Genomic DNA, 20,341 nt, shown 5'->3' on the forward strand with positions numbered 1-20,341 from the left:
TCTGGTCAATTGACATTTTAATCAGAGTTTTGTGAGCCCTGTGTGCTGCACTGGACAGACTCGACGAGAATGACTTGTCAGTTACATGGTAGCCCTGCCCCAAAGCATACCTTGCTTATTGTATCTGTTAAATGGGAAGATAATTTACCAAATGAAACACGGTGTTTGCAAGCTGACCACTAGATGCCACTAAATCCTACACACTGGTCCTTTAACCCAGTCGGATGGTTGTTGTAATGGATTTACTGTTTGTCCTGTGAACCTCTTCCCTCTGTCTCTTTCTCCTGTCTGCTTGTGTCTCTCCTCCTGCTTGTGCTGCAGTGGAGAGCTTGTACACGGCTCTGAAGAGCATCGACCGCATGGACATCGTCAACATGTTGGAGGGCCAGCCACCTCAGCCCACCAGACAAGGCGCCCGTGATATGAGCAGACGCCGACACAACGAGAGAGAGCACCTCTCCCCTGGTATGACCAATGGTAAGTTCTCTGTCCCCATATCCCACAATGCAGCCCTTTCTTCCCCGTGTCCCTTTTTTTGCCTTGATCCTGAGCCACCTTTCCAATAAACATATCTCCTCATTCCCTAAAATCCCCCTGAAGGCAAAGTGAAATTTGTTTCCCTCTGAATTCTCTCTGCTCTGCCATGTCTGTATTCCCCCTGATGCTGTTGTGTATGAAAGCTGCCACAAACGTCAAACTTTTGCAGGACTTTACCCCAGCAACATGCAGAGGGACTCAGGACACTCCTACTGTACTACAAACCTCTGTATATTCATTCAGTGTAATGGAAAGTAGAGTTAAGTATACAAAAAATTACGATTAAATGCTGAAGTTTTCAATGATCCCCGGCTGAATCAAGCAAAACACTTAACACAGAGATAAATAAAGTATCCTATCATTAATAGTTATAGTTTTATTAGTGTTATTGTTTTTATTGTTGTTATTTTGATTATATTAAGAGTTTATATTGCCTATTATTAATTTAGAGACATTTTAGAGTGATATCTTGTCTGTAAAACAACACAGTGTCATACATGATCAGTCCACATAGATCATACTGTAAATACAGCCTAGCTTAACTGACCTCCTTACCAACTGTCAGTCCTCAGTCTTTTACTCCTTTTCCTCATGGTTTCCTTCACACATGCATACCCTACATCTTATTGACTCCATTTTCACCTCTGGACTGGTGTGAGCTCCTCCTTCTTTATTGGGACTGGCTTCTCTTCTCTGTGTCCAGTGCAGACGATGAGTCAGTCCGACAGGTGACGGGTCCGATTCTGTGAAAACTGGAGCAATACTCAGAGATGTAACGATGCATAGAGACACGACCATGAGGGTCAAAGGGTGAAAAGGGAGACGTTCAGATCACAGCTGCAGTGAATCTGATAACCGTGTATCTGTCCTGTCTGTCTATCTGTCTGGCTACCTGCCTCCCAAAGGCCGTTCCTGCTTTGATGTGCGGTGTACACACGTGGCGGCGCTTTGATTACCTGGATATTGTGTCTTCTCCTAATCTCACAATGATCACAGTGACGGGTTTCAGGAGGTTTATGACGTATGTCCTAAAGGCACAGCGACCAAGTGGAGGACCAAACCTGACTTTATAAGAAAAAATTAAATGAGTCAAGGAATAAAATAGCCAGATAAATTGAGAAATAATCCCATCAATAAATAAAACAGGCAAAGAAATGAAAAATGAATCCATAAATGCTCAAAGAAATTGAAAATAGCCATGTGTGGTGTGGTGGACAGTGATGGACAAAATACATGTTCATTTTTTTATTTCTTTGTGCATTAGATTTTCTTGTTTTTCAATTGTTTATTTATTTCTCAATTTGTTTCACTGGTTAATTTATTCATCATATATTAAAGGAATAGTTTGACATTATGGGACTTATGCTAATTCCCTTTCTTGCTGAAAGTTAGATAAGAAATTTGATACCACTCTCATGTCTGTACAGTAAATATAAAGCTACAGCATGAATGCTGGTTAGCTTCACTTAGCGTTAAGACAGGAAAAAAGGTTGAAACAGCTATCATGGCCTGTCCCATGAGAGCTGCTCACAGGAGCTTGAAGTCAACTTCCAGTATGATTTTCCACATACACTTCCACATTGTACGGCCCACAGAGCAAGTGCAGTAGACATACGCTTTGGCTGAGTGAGTAACTTCTGCTTTAGCCCTCCGCTAACTTGAATTGGGGTAAAATGATTTAATCATGCAGCTCTCTTGACTTTCTAAATGTTATCAAGCCAAATGAATCTAATCCTGATGTTGAAACAAATCATTTTAGCAGGGTTGTGAAAATCCATCCATTGTTTTAGAGCACCTTCTTTCACAATGTAAGGCCATGGCAAAAAAGTTTGCCGCAGTGCATCACGTGGCATTGTCACACAGTTTGGCCACTGTGTCAAACTGGCGTCAAGGCTCGGCATTCTTCCTTGGGGGCTTGGTCCAGGCTCTGGTTTTGTCTGTCTCTGCTGGTTTCTGCTGTGACAGGCCAAGAAATTGTTGTTCTATACTTTACTTTTTGCATAAAATGCTAATAGGCGAGCTTTAGTAGTGCTAGTAGGTTGATTTTCCAACTCTTGGACAGAGCCAGGCAAGCTGTTTCTCCCTGTTTCCAAAGTTTATACTTAGCTAAGCTAACTGGCTTCTAGCAGTAGCTCTAGCAGCATCCTCTGGGGCTGAAAAATGCAAAAATTGCAGTTCCTCAAATGGCTGCTTGAGGCCGGCTTCAAAAGCGAGTCAGTCCCCATAGGCTCCCATAGCAAAAGGCCCAACTTTACAGCAGAAATAAACATGTTTACAGCCTGGTATAAAAAATGGTTTTGTGGTCTATAGCTAATGTCCTTTTTTTTAACTGCATGGTGGATTTTTTATATAAATCACATGTTTAAATTGTATTTAAGCTTAAAGTTATGCATAATTAAGGGCATTTGAGTGGTGGTACCATCACAGGTGGCTCACCACTATGTAGCCACTTCATTCAGGCCCTTTCAGCTCCACCCACGCTCCACCTCCTTGCTCCTTTTTGGATTATCCAGGAGTTGAGCTGAGTCAGGTGATGCCAAGAGCCACCACACTGAGAGATTCAAAATGGATCTTCACTTACGTCACAGAGACTACATTCATGTTTTATACAGTCTATGGTGAGCTTTAGAGGGGCTGATAGGTGGATTTTCTAGTCTTTAGACAGAGCCAGCCTAACTATTTCTCAGCTAAACTAACTGCAGGCAGTTGCTTCATAATCACCATACATATATGAGAGCGGTTGATCTTCTCATCTAATCCTCAGTAACAAAAGTTAATAGGTATGTTTGTAAGTGTATGTAAGTGTTGAACTGTTCTTTGAAGTCAAGTTCAGTCCTCCACATATAGCAGCGTGTTTCTCATCAAAGTAGTGCTTTTTTAACTAGAAAAGTTTCACAGAAAAAGATGGAGGAATATTCGCCAGAGTAGAGGACTCAGTTATTCTGCAGTCTTCAATCTGTCTTTTTCTATCTTTACCTGTCTTCCTCTCTTTTTGTCAGAATAATGTCTGTCGGATTTTCAGTTTTCCTTCATAGTTCTAGTGCACCTCTATTGTAGGTAAGCAAGGTTTATTCAAGATTATTTCCAGGTTAGAAGACAAAAATATACACTAGATACAGTAAGATGTCTTCTTTTAGACTTCTGTAAGGGGACATATAGATTCTCTGCCTGTGGTTGCATGGGGAGTAGTTTGAGTCTCTTTAGGGCTAATGTTGGTGCACTGAATGTCCTTTTGGGAGCCCTGTTTTCATTCCCTGTGAATCTGTCCCTCTCTCTGTGTTTCTCTGGACATGTCATCTGCAGCCTAGCCGTCCTACTCTTCCTCCTTCTCCTTCACTCCTCTCCGAACTCTGACCTCATGCCGACCTCATGTTGACCTCTGACCCACATCTTTATCTTTTAATTTTTTTTTTGCGACTTGTCGTGCATTTTTTTATTTTTATTTCCGTGCTCTTGAAAACCCCACCTTTTAAAGTGTGACCAGAACCCCTCACACAGACTGTGTAGTCAGCACCCACTGGGAGGGGGGAGGTGACCCTCGCTCTCTCTCTTGCTGTTTCTGTCTGTGACCATCACCCTATTTTATTCTCCTCCTCTTCCTCTCTTGCTGCCCTTCTTCTCTGTCGTTTCCCTCTTTTTCCCATCCCTTCTTTCCCTGCCCTCCTGCCTGTCTGCACGTGCATGAGGCTGACTTTCATCGCTCATCTCCCCCTGTGTTTGCATGGAGACACCGGGATGAGGGGCGGGAGTAACGCTGGCTTGTTGTTGGAGATGACGACTCAAACACTGCAGTGCTTCTCGACCAACAGACATAAATAAAATATCTTTGCATGGCATGCACACTGAGATTGAGCCTCCAGTCTGTCTCTGTTCCTCCTCAGTGATCTGTCCCATGGGGGGTAAAAAAGGCTGCAAACCTTTTTTGTGAACTCTGACTTGTGTTTGCTCTGTTCATGTATGAATGTTGTGGTTGTTTTGTATGTCACTGACTCTATGTGTAAACTGTGTCCATCTGATGGGTTATTTTGTGTGTTTTAATGTCTCTGTGAGTGTTGTATGAAGGTCAATTTGATGTTGTTGCTCCCTTTATTGTACATGTGCTTATTGTCTAATGTGAACTCATCAAATCAGTCTGTGTGAGTGTGTCAGTGTGAGCGTCTTTATGTGTGTTTTAAGTTGTATATTGTAAGTGTTTTGTCTTCCATATACATGTGTGCCTATAGTGTATCAGTGTTTAAGTGTTTAAATGGGCAATATAAGAGTATTTCCTTTACGTGTATTTTATTTGAGCTTCACTGCTTTGTTTTTCTGTATTTATGTCTTTATCAGCGGGGGTCAGGCAATCACACACATTTTACATATTTTACACTCATTCATTGGATTTTTTTCATTTCCAAATCTCTTCTTTTTCCATCATTTCCTCATCTACTAACATGGAGAGAGAGGACTGACAAATTCATTCACAAATTCATGAAAATGTTTTATTCAACCTTTTAGTGGTAAAGGCAAAGCCTCTTGTGGAAACATACCCACTTCTTTCATACAATTACAAACAAACAAACCTAAATTACTTCTACACATTGCATCAAGCAGGTAATAACAAACAACGGCATCAGGCAGTACAACAACTGAACAAGAATAGCAAGACAAACAGACAAAGCCAGTTGTATTCTGTGTGGTGTCACCAAAAACTGACTCATAATGCAATAATTGTGGCTTTAGGCAATGATTCATAGTAACTAGGGGTGTCTTGGAATACTGTTATAGATGATAACCATAAAAAATGAAACATATATATTATGTTAATAAACATATGATAATACTGTGTAAAAAATCCAGCGTCTCATAAACATACTGTTGGCTCTCACTGTACATCAGTTACAGACGATCTCTCCACCTCCCTTAATCCATATTTTTCCCAAAAAAAGAGACAAAATGCACAATAAACAACTGATTGCTTCGGACTGATTTTTTTTTTCTCAGTTTTTTGATAGATATTGCAGTAATATTGTTACCATGAATTCTTTTGGCCTTGATAATCATGTAGTGAAGATCTGATCTTGACAGCTCACAGAAGGGATGGACCTAGTTTGTTTTCATCACTCGTGACTTTGTGCCTATATATTTTAGAGAATATTACAGATTCAAGACAAAAGTGATAGAATGGCGGGACTCAGAGAAAAAGTCACAATTACCAATTCGTATGCTACTTTACACCACAGACACAGCGCCATGGTTTTACCAATATACAGCACAGTACTGATATTTCAGAGCCATGGTTGGGCGCATATATTCTAACCTGCGCAAACCTCAGTCAAATAAAAGTTCAACGAGTCAGGCTAACATGACTTTATCCAACTAAACAATCCCTCTGACCCTGCACTTTTTCTCTGCTACTATGAAGAGGGCAGATGACAATTTAAAGGGGGTTGCATTTTGATAACTTTGCTAACACGAGCGAAGGCATCCCCCCTCAGCCTGCCTCAAAATGCCTACTGACCTCATATAATGATATGCTGATTTAATGCCGCATTTGAAGCCAAAAGACAGTGAAAGAAACTTGACGAAGCAGATATGTTGGTATCTTCTGTTATGATCCAAATAAACCAGGAGCCGTTTACTCTTCCTCTTCTGAAAGTTTTTACAGCTGAATTTTGTGTTTGTTTTTTGAACACTAATAGCATCATGGGACAAAATACAAATATATTTAAAGACAGAGCACTATACAAAAATGTACTTATTTATGATTACTAGTTTCTATAGACAACCAACAGCAGTTGAGCAGCTGAAAGAGGAAGCAGAAAGTAGGACAAGAGGTCGTTTCTGGCTGCTTGGTGTCACAAATATCTCCTGCACTCTCAGCAGTACTCAACAGTAGCTCTGCCAACCATGACTCAAGTTACACCCTGAGCCACACTCTGCACAGTTTCCTCATCACTATACAATACACACATACAGCATCTCTCTTTCTCTCTCTCTCTCCCTCTCTGTCTCTCTATCTGTATCCGTCTGCATGCACATGCAGGAGAATTGCTTCCTCTCCTTGCTCTTATCTACGTACCGTCTGCCCTGGACCACATCTCCTGTTTCATACCCTGCTTAATATGTTACAGTCATACAGTCACCCTTTGCTTTACTTACATTGCCATTCATCAAAAATGTTCACCTAATGTCAAGGGTAGCTCATCATTTTCATTCAGTATGGTCAGATCACAGGTTATGACAGATAGGAGGCAGATTCTATGTATGTATATTTAGAGAGTAAACATGCACTCTTCATTGCTTTTCACTGGATGTTTGTTTCTTTTTGTGCAAAAGTCAGTTATCATCTCGATAAAAAAAATCATTCCTGCTGCTGTGACATTGTGCACTATCATGCCAGGTCTGCCTTTTACAAAAAAGAAAAGATATTGTTACAAAGGGTGTTGAAGAGAGTTGTAGGAGTGACCTGAGTCCACAGCACATTAACAATGTGCAGTTTTATTGCACTTGAAATACTCATTCAAATTTTTGTTTGAGGCAGCAACCATGTGACTTTAACAACAGAAGGAAAATCAAGTCTACCGTATGTGTGTTTGCATAAATATCAGCAATACTATAGGTTATATGTTTATATAGCTGTGTTATATTAAATGTTTTATAATAAATAAATTATGTGTGTCAATAAGAGATGAAGCAGCTGTGTGGAGTGAGCTGGTGTGTGTGTGTGTGTGTGTGCACACGTGTGTGAGGAGAGAATGAGATTGCCTGCGTGCATGCTATCCAGCCTGACAACAATATTAACCTGCCTGTTTTCTGAGTGAGTTTGAATGCATGCATATCTGAGTGTGAGTGTATGACAGTGTGAGACAGAGAGTGAGAAGTTGTTTTTATGGCATGTGTGTGTGTGTCCCTGCCGGACAGGTGTGTGTCCCAGCCCCGGGTCGGGGGCAGAGGCAGTAATTCCTGTCCGTCTCCCTGCAGGTGGCAGCCAGCAGAGCAGCATCAGTCACTGCTGGGTCCAATCCTCAGCATCAGTCGCTCTCAGAGTCCGTCTGGCTGTGTCTGTTGCTGCTGCCGCTGCTGCTCTCACCATCGGCGCTGGCTGATCGAGCTTGACAAACCCTCTTCTAAAAGCTGCCCTTGCTCTCTTGTCTTAAGCTCCTTGCACCTTTATTCCAGCTCCTTTTGTCTTGGCCCTCCCCTCTCTCCTTCCCCCACTCCTCTCCCATTTGTCCCTTCAGCATGCCCAGCTCCTGGGCAGGGGCGCTGACCCCCTCCCGGGGTACCGGTGCTGTGGGGGTGAGGTGGGGAGCGAGGCGGGGGGCCGGGTGTCAGTGTGCCTCTCTCTGTCTCGCTCCAGGTTACGGGCTCGCGCAGGAAGAGCTTCTGTCGCCGGCCTCCATGCAGTACAGTCTGCCCTCCCCACTGGGTTCTGAGCCTTACTGGCAGGAAGTCTCCAGTCTGGACTGTGCCCCCATTGCCACCACAGAAGAAGACACCCTCATGGAGATGTCTGACGTGCAGGTGTGGCCCTCAGGCAACAGCCCGTCCCTGGTGCCTGTGGAAGACTCCTCGCTGGAGTGCAGCAATGCTGACGATTCAGAGGGTCTGCTGGGGCTGCCGTATGGAAGTCTGGGTCGGCCAGCCAGTCAGGCCAGCGCAGCCAGCGGAGGTGGCGGGGTGCTGAGTGGCTCCATTGAGCTGCCCGAAGATGATTCAGAGATGGGCGTTGACTCACTCAGCACTGCCACACCAGCCTCGCTCGGGGGTACCATCGCCGGGATGAATCTTAACGGGCTGAACAATGGTCAGGGGTCAGAGGCGAGTTCAGAGGCATCAGCATTCACCAGTACAACTGGTGGAGACGGAGCTGGAGGAGGAGGAGGAGGAGGAGGAGGAGGAGGAGGAGAAGGAGGGACGGGCTCAGTGGAAGGGCTTTCTCTTGTTGCAGGACAGCAAAGGGTGTATGCTCGGCTGAGTGAGTCACCTGGTCTGAGCTGTGTTGCAGATCGGAATGGAGACAGGTGAGTCGCACCTCAGTCTGCCTTTCAGGTGACAAAACAGAACTGATGAGTGTAACTGTGCTAACATCTCAGTTGTCTGTACTGCATGTCAGTGGTAAACTGTCTCTTTGGTTCTTGCAGAGGAAGTGACATTGAAAACATTCTTTGAGGGTTTGTTGTAAGACTGAGGATTCCATTAAGAACAATTTTCATGCAAAGTTCTTCAAGGATTGTTGAAAGCATGGCTGTTAAAAGATGTTTTCTCAATTTAAACAATAACACTTGTGACATGACCAAAATGCACAGTCTACAAAATTCATCTGTAGAATACAGTATGGTTCTTTAAAGAAAACTTTGGGCAGTTTCTTGATAAAACCCTTGGAATATAAAAGAGTTCCTGGTGAAACACCCTGGGTGGGTTCTACATGAAACCCTTTGAATATGTAAGGGTTCTTGATAGAACTGCCTGGGTGGGTTCTTGTTAGTACCCTCAGAAGGTGGAGAGGTTCTGGATAGAACCCCCAGGGAAGGTTCCCTACACCATAGAAGGGTTCATAGGCTTTTTCCACCAACATGGAACCGGCCCCATTCCAATACAAGCAGCTGATTTAGAACTGTTCTTAGCATTTCCAGAAAAACCAGAGAAGAAGAACCTGAGCTAATTTGGTGGAAAATATCCTTCACAGGGGGTCCTGGGTAAAACCAAACCCTCACAGATGCTTCTCAGTATAACCCTTCATACTGGGTTCAAGTCAGAACCCTCTGAAGTGTAACACTTTTAAAAGGTTCCACCAGGAATCAGAAAGGGTTCTCGTATGGAGACAAGCCAACTGTATATGGTTCTAGTAAGCACTTTTATTTCTAAGAGTGTACACTATGTATGTACACTAGGTGTTCCACCTCCACATTGATGCGTTTTCTCTTCACAGGTCAGGTAACGGTGGAAACGGAGGTGGAGGAGGTTCTTTCCTTTCCTACCTGCAGGAACAGACGGGCCCGGGATGGATCCCAGTCACCGACCCCACGCAAGCCTGGGTGGGCAGTCAGCCTAAACCCAGACAGGCCATGGACACCATGATGTCATCAGTATGTAATGCTGTGGACGGAGACCCATCCCATGTGTCCCAGGAGGCTTTGCTTCAGCCTGTGAGAGACATGGGGCACTCAGAGATCTTACGGGGGCACTTCAGAGGTACCCAGCCATTTGAGAAGGGTCTGGGCTTCCCACACCGGGTACCAGAGCTGAGGGCCTGGGATGATGTACGTCTGAAGGGCCAGGTGAGTGTGTTCACCCGCCCCTCCCATACAAAATAAGAGTCAAGTAATCAGTAATACAAATATTATATTATATGTTACATGGGCTTTAACTTTTGTGATGTAAAGCCTACAGACTTTTCACAAACATTCAACATTTAACAAATCAGTATGAATGACAACACTAATGGTGTGTTCAGTCAGAAAGCAAAGCAAATTTTTTTGCGAGTTTGACCACAGGATCATTTTGGGAACATGCTGTATGTGGTTATTTGCGTTACTCGCGTGAGTCTGTACATTCACCCTAAGCAGCCAGGATACAGACGCAGAGTAATTAGCAACTAGCTAACCGCTAGCGAGCACTATCCGGCAGGCAGCAACCATGTGTGTGTGCGTCTGTGTTTGTGTTCATTTCAGCCTCTGATTGAACTCAGCACTCACCAGAGACTCTGGTTCTGTCTCTTACATCCCCTCCCGTCTTTTCTTTTTCCCCTCTCAGCTCTGTACATTCTTGAGGGTGCGTTTAAGTACATTTCTCCTTTAGTCAGCAGTCAGTATGAACGAAGAGAGACAAATTACAGCAGCGTTACAGACTGCTGAAGTCTGCTCCACTGTGGCTCACTGCTGCAAACAGGTTGAGAAGCGAGAGTAAAGATGGATCCACTTTTTTTTTTTAAAGACATTTTTGGGCTTTTAATTTTATAGGACACCTAAATATATGACAGGAAAGGGGGAGAGAGAGTAGGGGAATGACACACAGCAAAAGGTCGCATGCAGGAGTTGAACCCAGCCTCAGAGGACTCACAACATCAGTACATGAGGCAAACACTCCCCCAACTGAGCCACCAGGCCACCATGAATCCTGTGTGACTCCAGATCCTCATGAAGCTCCTCCAGAGCTCAGCAGCTGGTCATCGGCTCTGTCTCTCCACACCCAGTTCTCCCTCTTTTGGATATTTGCATGGTGTAATTTTCATGACCAAGCATGAATTGCACATCTGTTTATGTCTTTGCATTAACTTTATATGTAATCTGCTCGCGTGAAAATTTCACTTTGCTTTCTATTTGAACATGTGAGAGTCTACAGCCATGCTAATGTCTCTGTGAGGCTGTACTTGGGCACCGTGGTAGTTTAACCAAAATGATAACATCAGCATGCTAAATGCATCTATTATGCTAATATGTTCAAACTGACAATGCTAACACATGTATGAATGTGTGTACCAAATCGTATGGTAAGCCACAAATGTCAAACTCACGATATTATTTAAGGAAAGGTCAGGTGATGACTGAAGTCAGTCGGATTCATCCTCTGAGTGCTGCAAATGTCTGTACAATATTTTATGGCAGTTGAGATATTAATGTCTGCACAACCAAAACATCAACACTGTCACTCCTAGGGCCGCAGAGCAACCATGACTAAAAACTACTGTAATTTCTGAGAAATGTTGATAATGAAAAATCATTAAAAAAAAAAGTTAAACTGATCAGACAACAAGCAGAGGTCTGGTGCATTTTTTCAATGGTCCTAGTTTTTTTTTGTTTCTAAAAGTCAAACCTTGAAGTCAGACTTAATGTTAGATTATTAATTATAGATCCAGAAACATACAGCACACAAGCAATCATACTCTCTCTCTCTCTCACTCACTCACACACACACACACACACACACACACACACACACACACACACACACACACACACACACACACACACACACACACAAACACACACTCACAAACACACACACACAAACACACAGAGACTAGGGCCCAAGATGGGCACAAACAGCAGCATGTCCGGCCAAATATAGCAAGCATTCTCACTGTCCCACTCCTGTTACATGATCCCTACCCCGGTCATTTCCACGTGTTAACTTTCTGGCACAGCTCCATCACATCACACTGTAAAGGACAATTTCAGCCGTGAAAGTGTGTGAGAGCAGGAATAGTCTGCTTGCTTCATGCCCTTTGTGAGCATTTGTGCGTTTGTGTGTGATTCTTCCATGTAGTGAAGAAGGAGCCCTGTAGCTTGATTCAGTCACAGTTTTGCTTTTGCTCAGTTTATGTAGCATTTACTGCACAATTGTGATATGCTTTTTGAGAAAATGTGCCCACTAAGCTGTGTGGATGAATAATAGTTTATAGTTTAAGTACCTGAAGGAAGTCAGAGGGCAAGTTTCTTGGCACTCTTACCACAGCATACAGAGCCGCACTGGAGTAGCCTGGGGTATTTAAAGCCCACAGATCACATGGTCAGACAGAGAGAGAGGTGGGAATAGAAGCCTCCCAAAGTTGCTTTTGCTTGGGTTTGATGTCATTGAGTGGCTACTCCTGACCTGACAGAGGGAAGGAGAAGGAGAAGGAGAAGGAGTAGAGACCCCAGGAAAGGGCCCACTGCCCCAGCTAATGGAGGACGGACATGAACTGAAAGACAACCAACCGAACTGCGACTGAACCAGTGACAGAAGGCTGCAGCTGTCACCTTTCCTCTCAGCTGGGAGAAGAACTGCGGGAACATATTGTCAAGTTCGGCTGTGTTGATCTGCTGGGGATCAGAGTGGGGCGATGTGGGCCCTGGTGACTGAGCTCCTCTTCAGCTTTGTGCTGCTGGCTTTCCTGGTTATCAGCTGTCAGAATGTCCTCCACATAGCCAGCGGCTCAGTGCGGTCCGTGCTCACCTACATACACGCCCAGCTGGACCGTGAGCTCGGCGAGATTGAGGGAGTGGCTGATGAAGAGGAGAACGTCACCACCAGAGTAGTGCGCCGCAGAGTCATTCTCAAGGTACAGAGAGAGGGACAGAGGACAGTCTAGCAGACGTTTGGGGAGAGGCTGGAAAACAACAACAACAACAGGAGAGAGAAAGGGAATACTGTTCGGTGAAATGCTGAAGGATGCAGTGTATTTGAGTGATACAGGATAGGTTTGTGGTAATAAGGGTAATTGATTTTACATGACTGGAGTGGGTGTGACAAAGTGGCAGTGAGGATTAACTAAGGACATTGTTTGCATTAGGAAATGTATTTGATTGACAAAAAAATAATCAAATCAATACAACAATAATATTTCATTTTCTAATAATTTGATTTTGTTAAATTCCAATTGAATTACTGGGCCAGTAAGTCTAAATTTATCTCCAGCTGTTATGGTTGTAAATAGATTGTCTTGGGTTCAACAGGTTTGGACTTCAGTTCTATTAAAAAGTCTTATGGACATATGAACATGGGATTAAAAACTTAAGATAAGAAGAGTCTAAGATAGGAATTTTACCAATTTGGTATTAAAGAATCAAATTCTAAATAACTTTAGGAGTCCTATCTTATCTTACTTTATCCTATTTTTGCTGAGGTTAGGAAATCCTGAATTACACACTCCAACATCATTTATCAACTTTTATGTCTTGTTTGTCTGTTACCTAGCAACCAACATCACTTTTCCCATCTCACCAAGCTGAACAACTTTGTAACTATTCATTTTTCATCGTTGAAACATAATGAAACTCACATTGAAACATTGAAAAAAAAATGGAGCAAAAACAACAAAAAGCACTTAACTTCCAGAGAGATGAATCAGAGGTTTTGGTAACATCTGCAGAGAAATCCAAAAGCGATCTTTTTGGGAAATTTACAACAATGCTAACTTGGGAGATAAAATAAAGAGTGTCTGCTAAGACGGCAGACAGTCTCCGCTGTATCTGGTATCCATTATGTAAAAGCAATAAACAAACAGCCATATGGATTAAACAAGTTAGATCAATATCAGGGAGAATTGGTAAGATTCCTAAAGCTATATAGGATTTGCTCTTGTAATACCAAATTGGGAAAATCGTTTCATAGACTCTTCTCATCTTAACTCAAAAATGAAGATAATAAGTTTCTGCAACACAGCCACATGGCTCCACTGACCGGCTGTAGGAATTTCTCTGAGCTTATAAATATCTGTGTGGACTTACTGCAAATTATTAGGGGCTATAACAGCATTGTCATGACCCTCACAAGTTGTAATTATAAGCGTCACTAAGAGACATTAGCGACCTCTGTGGATCCCAACCGTTTGATTTACATGCTTCCACAAACAGACCTCTAACCCCTCACCCATCTGTCGGTCATCTGCTTCTCTGAGTTTCCAATTAGTGGAGAGGTTTATGGCACGCAAATAATTACACCACACTGACAGCTATTTTAACATGCTAGATCCATCATTTACTGGTTGCTAATTTTATTTCCACCATCCTGGGTTTACTTAACTTTTAATGTTCTGGGAGGTCATACCTTGTAGCAGTTACACTGCTTCACTGGTTTAATACTTTTTAAGAAGAAGCAGGCTTATGATTACTCTTGAAAACCTCAATGAATGCAGACAGTCACAATCAGTTGTATAAAATGTAGAACAGAAAAGGGGACCTAATTTAATTGCATTGGAAGAATAAACAAATAAAAGACACTTGGAAAGGAATAAACAACATAATTTCCAACATCATCCACAAAGAAATCCCTTTATGCCCAGCGATCTGTATTCTGGTCTTATTTCATAAGCATTTCTCCTGAGAACTCATGAAAGAAAGTTGGTAAGGTTTTGTCTAAAACAAGTGAAGCAACTCACTTAAGCTCTCACCTTGCATAGAAATTAAAAGACTCACATAAAACAACCAAACAAAAACGCCATATCATTTATAAAATTTTGGACTCATTCCTTATATTTTTCTTCTGTTCTTCTTGAACTGACTTTACAATGAAACTGTATTCCCTTTTATATGTCTTTTCCCCTTTTTAAAAAATGTTATCTTCATCTATTCATTGTATTTACTGTTTTTTTATATACAGGCATGTAAATATGCATTTATATGCCAGAAGTTCAAAGGAAAACCTAAATTTGGTACCAAAGTCATTGTGGAAAGATCAATGTAACATGTTCAAAAACAATTATTAAAAATGTCATAAAAATAAGGAAAGGAGTACATTTTTTTAAAAGGAACAATATGTAGCAAATGCACAGGCAAAAATTAGTACTGCAGCCCAAATGGCCCAAATGGCCATGGTATTTATTAAATAGGTCTATGGTTGAATCAAGTTTCCCCCCCACCCGCTCCTTCCCAGACAGACACCCCTTGGAGGCTCAGGCAGGCTGCAGGAACACTACAGGAGTGCAGGATGCATGCAACATTGTAAACTGACCTCCGCCGTAAGTTGATCTGCTGTGTATAGCTGTCAGGTGTCTGCCAATGTAAAGTTAAGCCCATTATCTTGAAAACAGAAGCCCACTGTTCTGAAAATACAACCTCTGGAGCTGGAGGTCAGTAACTATCCATCTCACTGCCTGCCAAACTGCATTAATATGTTGTTCAATTTAATTTAATTTAGTTATAAACATCTACTCCTTCGAAAAGTAAAAAAAAAAAAAAAAAGTTATTTCTAGCCTGGAATGGAAGTTTCAAAGGAGGACACGTGGCTGCAACGACAATGTCAGAGAAGCGAGTATTTTGACTTAATATGTGTCCTTGATCTCTGATTACATATTGTGGTCATTTTGTGATTAATTACAGTAAATATATAACAGATTTCTCCTTTAAGGGTACAAATGTTTTGTGTCCACAGGGCGATGAGGTTGAAGATCTTCCTGGAGAGCAAGTAAGCGAGGAACAGTTCACAGATGAACATGGAAACATTGTCACAAAAAAGGTCAGTTATCTCAACATCTTTTTATTCTCTATTCTTAAACTAGAGCCAAGTATTTGTTTCCCTTATGTCAGTGTCACAGTGCTCACTCAGCATCTCCCCACAGAATGATTATTAAACTAATAATCATTACAAATTTCATCAGCGATCATCACATACAACATTACACCGTGGATAAATAAATAAATAGATTTCATTTTGTTTTGTCATTTCTTTATTTATTTCACCAACTCTGTCTTTTCACTGCCTTGTTCCCACTCTCTGCCTCCATCCATCACTCTCTCCCACCCTCCTCCTGTGTGCGTCTGTGATAGATTGTGCGTAAGGTTGTGCGCAGAGGGAAGGGTTCAGGTGAGGAGGGGGTTCAGGAGGTGAGCGTGGAGGGTTCTCTGCAGGACGCCAACGAGCTGGAGGTTGATGCTGAGCAGTACATGAGCTACGCCATCCTGGGCCGGGACAGCAGCAAGGTGGGCTTCTGATCTGCAGAGAGCTCTCTGTCGGCCTGCAAGGCCTTAACAACACCCAAGGCTCCCGATATTAGCTAGGATGTGCAGGTAGAGCCCAAACGGACTGAATCAGATCAGATGATACAGATGATGACCAGCCATGTAGTAGATAGTTTATATTTCAAGAGTGAACAGGGGACTCTCTCTTTCTAATGGTGGTTTACCAGATATATCCTGACAGTCCCTGAGTAGCTTAACCTGCATGAGCCTCAGTGTTACAGGCTGAGAACACAGTTTGTGTGTGTTCTCATGATCTTAAGGGCAATAGTCCTGTTTTATTAAGTGTTGGTCCTACAGAACTAGCACAGACTGAGTGCAAAGTTTGGTTGGTGAATTGTTTGATTGCTGACCTTCTGTTACATTAAATGTATGGTTCGGATTATTTGAGGTAGGGTTGTATGAAGTACTTATCCAGTGAAGTAGTCAGTGTATTACCTACATTAGATTGGAGAAACGGAGAGGAGTGCCAGCACAGAAGCTATGTACTGCTGATGGCAGATTTTCCTATGAAGTTTGGTTGGTTTGGAGCAAACTTTTGCTTATATAACAGTGGTTTCCTGTCAGATGCTGTCTGATGGCGAGTTAAAGTGGACAAAATATTCTAAATAACATGTACACTTAATCTGAATATGAATATTTTTAAGTGGTTAAAATGCGTTTTGCTGGTGACCCTGTCCACAGCAGTTCATTGCTTAGCTTCCGTGCTGGGACTCCTCTCAGCTTCTCCAAACTGGGGGCATGTCAATTGCCATCTACTGTAGGTAATACGCTGAGAATCAACCTCATACAACCCCACTTCAAACAATCAAAACTATACCTTTAATCTCTCACTCAGATATTATTGCCTCATGTTCATCTACTGCATGTAAGAGGAACAAATGAGTCCACTTTGCTCTGGTTGCTTTGGGTGAAGTGCTCACAGTTCATCATTTTAGTCACATCTACACTTCACGTTTGTTTTTTTTTGCACATTAATGACTGAGTGAGTTGACTGTGGCTCCTTGCAGTGGCTATATTTTTTCATTCTGTCCCCATCCGTTATTTCAATGATTGACTCCTCTGTCTTTTTTGCCTTCATTAAAGATTCTAGTCCTTCAACTGTGACTGTGTGCTGTATCACTCAAATCTGCAAGGCTCTCTGAATCAGAGCTACGTCAAATAGTATTTACATTTGCTTTAACTTTCAAGAAGCAGAGGACTGGGTTTTAACATAAGACAATTCAGAATATCAGGGTTTCTTGCTCTTTGTGTATTGTCTTATGTGGTAAAATCCCACCCATCTGAATATCCAGAAATTAATTCATAAATACCATTGCAAATACTATTTGACACTCTGAATCCCACAGACTGTAGATGTTTCTGATGCCCTCTTATCTCCAACTGTCTTTCCAACTGCCACCCATCACTTCTATCCTTGCTTGACTGTTTATACATAATTTCTTTCTTTTTTCCCGTCTTTCCTCTCCCTTTACTCATTGGTTTCTGATGTTTCTTTTACATCTCTTCTGTTGTTTTTCCTCGTGGCACTGTTTCCCTCCATTTCTGTTTTCCCTCCTCATCTTTTTCTTCCTTTATTTTACTCTTCTTAACTAACAATTCCCTCGACCTCTTGTTCTGCTCCTGTCATCCCACCTCTTCTCAATCCTCGCGTCTTGTCTGCCGCCAACCCCTCCCCCCCTCTGATGTAGCCCGATACTGTGGATGTGAAGAAAGGTGCTCAGATAGTGAAATGTGCCAGTCTGCGGAGAGTTAAGCAGTGAGGCAGACTGAGTGCTGCGTCCCCGCAGGTACGGGACTGACCCACAGTGCCTCGTCTGACCTGTGGGCTAGACCATTTAATCCAGTCTCTCTGGATTAAATGCATCTGAATGTACCTTTAATTCAATACTAATTACATGTAATGTGATGCTGGCACAGCAAAATGACACTTGAGTCATCAGTTTAATGAACAGTTAGAATATAAATGACACTCTTTGCCCACAAAGTACAAAAATATAATACAAATATCATCAGGAAATTGAATAACAAACATTTTTTTTAAATAGTCCAAAACAGAATTGATTTTGACATACACAGTTTCACTCAGTATTAATGCAGGCAATATGGACTTTAGGTGATATTTAATGCTCAAGTAATTTTATTTTCACCCCATGAGTTTCAAAGAGTGCATATCTATTTCTTCCAGTTTTGCTTCATCATGTTTACGTCAGATGTATGGACTTATATTTATTATAATAATAGCAAACATGCAATGAAATGCATTCGGAACAGAGTTAATATTTGTTTAACCCATTCTTTATGTCAGGGGTTCTCAAAGTGACTGCCAATTTAGCCAGAAAAAAGGTCACTGAGGTGATGTATTGTAGTTGACAGCATGCGCCACCAGAGGTCAGTCTCTCTACTGGTGGATAAGGCAGCACAACTGAGCTGTGAAACATGACCTCTAAGGAATAAAGTTACAAGACTACCTAGTAAAGAAAAAAGCCTCTGCCCCTGATCAGTAGTATTGTGGGTTTAGTCCCGATGATAAAGGTAATCCAGCCAGCACTGCAGACTACTGACTGATCAGAGTAGCATAGTGTGTGTAACTTTAGTCGAGCAGGTGTAGGAGAGCTAGCATCAAAGGGTGATGTGAATGTGCACTGACTGGAGGAAAGGTGAGCAGTGATGTTTTCAGTCTGGCAGGAAATGTACAGATGGTGCAGTGTAGGATGAAGTTTGTCAGTAAATGATGCTATGATGATCAGCTCTGCCTACACTGAGGGAGTACTATCTGCAGAGGAGAAGAGCTGTTTTACACAAGTTTTACACAAATACCAGCATAATACCGTATACCATGGTAACATGTCAGGAAGGTATGAAGGTATTAATAAATAAATACCACCCAAGCATACTGACTGTAGGCTATTGAAAGTGAAAATATTAAAATTAAATGATTTAGATATAATGTATGCGTTTGTGGGTGACACTAAATGTTTCTGAGGGCCGCTATTGGCCCTCAGGCCACACTTTGAGAACCCCTGTTCTATGTCATAATAGCTTCTCTACAATATTTATCTGTTTGCAAGAAACATGTTTCTATGTACAAAATGTCCCATTGTGCACACAATATCATGCCATACACACACACAACAAAGGTTTGAAGCAAGTAGCTCATTGTTTTGCAATAAATGTTTCAGGCCAATATTTTTCTTCATGCATGTTGTCACAAGCTGGAAAAAAGGTTGGCACAATGTGCACTCAGCAAAACACCCAACCAAAAAGGATCTTGTAATGTGACAGCTCTCAAGGTCAAAGCTGCAAGGCCAGTTGTCCTTTGAATTGCTATCTGGAGCCACTGTGGTGTGTGTGTGTGTGTGACTCTGTGTGTATGTGTGTGTGTGTGTGTGTGTGTGTGTGTGTGACTTGCCCTTTCTAACGTAAAGGCCATGACATTCCTGAGATTACTGATATTTCAAGCGACTCACGACTGAATGTTAAACCACTTTTGCCAACCATTTTTGCTTGAGCGCTTCTGTAGAACTACTGTGCTGTTTTATAGAGTGTTACAGTACAGTGACTGAATAAAAATTAACAGTAATTCAGCTGATGTGTGAGCAACAATTGATAGGACTTTTTAAAGATGGCCACTTTATATAAGGCCATTTTAAAGACTGTATACAACAGTACAGTGGAAATCGCTTACAGTGATCACAGTAACAGTGACCAACCATATATGTGGATCAAAAAACTTGGGACAAAATCATTACTATACAAATGCTTTGTAACTAATTCACTCACAGTAATCAAGTAGTCTGCTTCCAGTGTTCATTTGGGGTCTTTTTATACATGACAAAACTACTACTACTAAAAAGTAAGTCATCAAGGCAGAATTACTATCAATGCAATAGCTAAATCACAGGGTTATTTTAACTTTTTAGGTGTTAACAACATTAGCTTTAGCATTGCTAGCTCCAGAGTGCTTAAAGGAGCCTTTAGGAGCAATATGTTACAGTTGCACCAAACTCAAGTTGCATGAAGCACACGTTGTTTCCCCCCGCCTTCTCCTCCCCAGACTTAAGGAAGCTCAGGCAAGTTGCAGGAACACTGCAGGAGCGTAACACAAATACATTTTAATTTAATAATAAAATAATAAACATCTGCTCCTACTGAAAGGTTATTAATTATTTCCTACGACTCATAAATAGACACTTACTCATTTGGCAACATTCTGCATTCATTTAAATCTAATTAATGTGAAATGGGCAAACAAAAAGTCATACAGACCCAGAATAGAAATTTCAAAGAGGGACATCGTGGCTGTAGTATTGTTGTCAGAGAAGCGAGTATTTTAATTGAGCATGTTTCCATAGTCTCTGCTGACATTTAGTGCTGATTTTATG

General features: G+C 41.9%; 1 protein-coding gene across 1 annotated transcript in view; it reads left to right on the forward strand.

The window, feature by feature from the left end:
• Nucleotides 1-20,341, forward strand: part of ank1a (ankyrin 1, erythrocytic a) — a 67,888-nt gene that overhangs the window by 43,409 nt on the left and 4,138 nt on the right. Inside the window, 6 exon segments of the mRNA XM_084728877.1 lie at nucleotides 322-477; nucleotides 7,880-8,543; nucleotides 9,452-9,800; nucleotides 15,373-15,456; nucleotides 15,768-15,920; nucleotides 17,648-17,746. Of these exon segments, the coding sequence (XP_084585003.1) occupies nucleotides 322-477; nucleotides 7,880-8,543; nucleotides 9,452-9,800; nucleotides 15,373-15,456; nucleotides 15,768-15,920; nucleotides 17,648-17,719 (1,478 nt within the window). The 3' untranslated portion in view covers nucleotides 17,720-17,746.

This window comes from Lutjanus erythropterus, chromosome 10, assembly GCF_056507025.1.
Source record: "Lutjanus erythropterus isolate fLutEry1 chromosome 10, fLutEry1.hap2, whole genome shotgun sequence".
NCBI lineage: Eukaryota > Metazoa > Chordata > Actinopteri > Lutjaniformes > Lutjanidae > Lutjanus > Lutjanus erythropterus.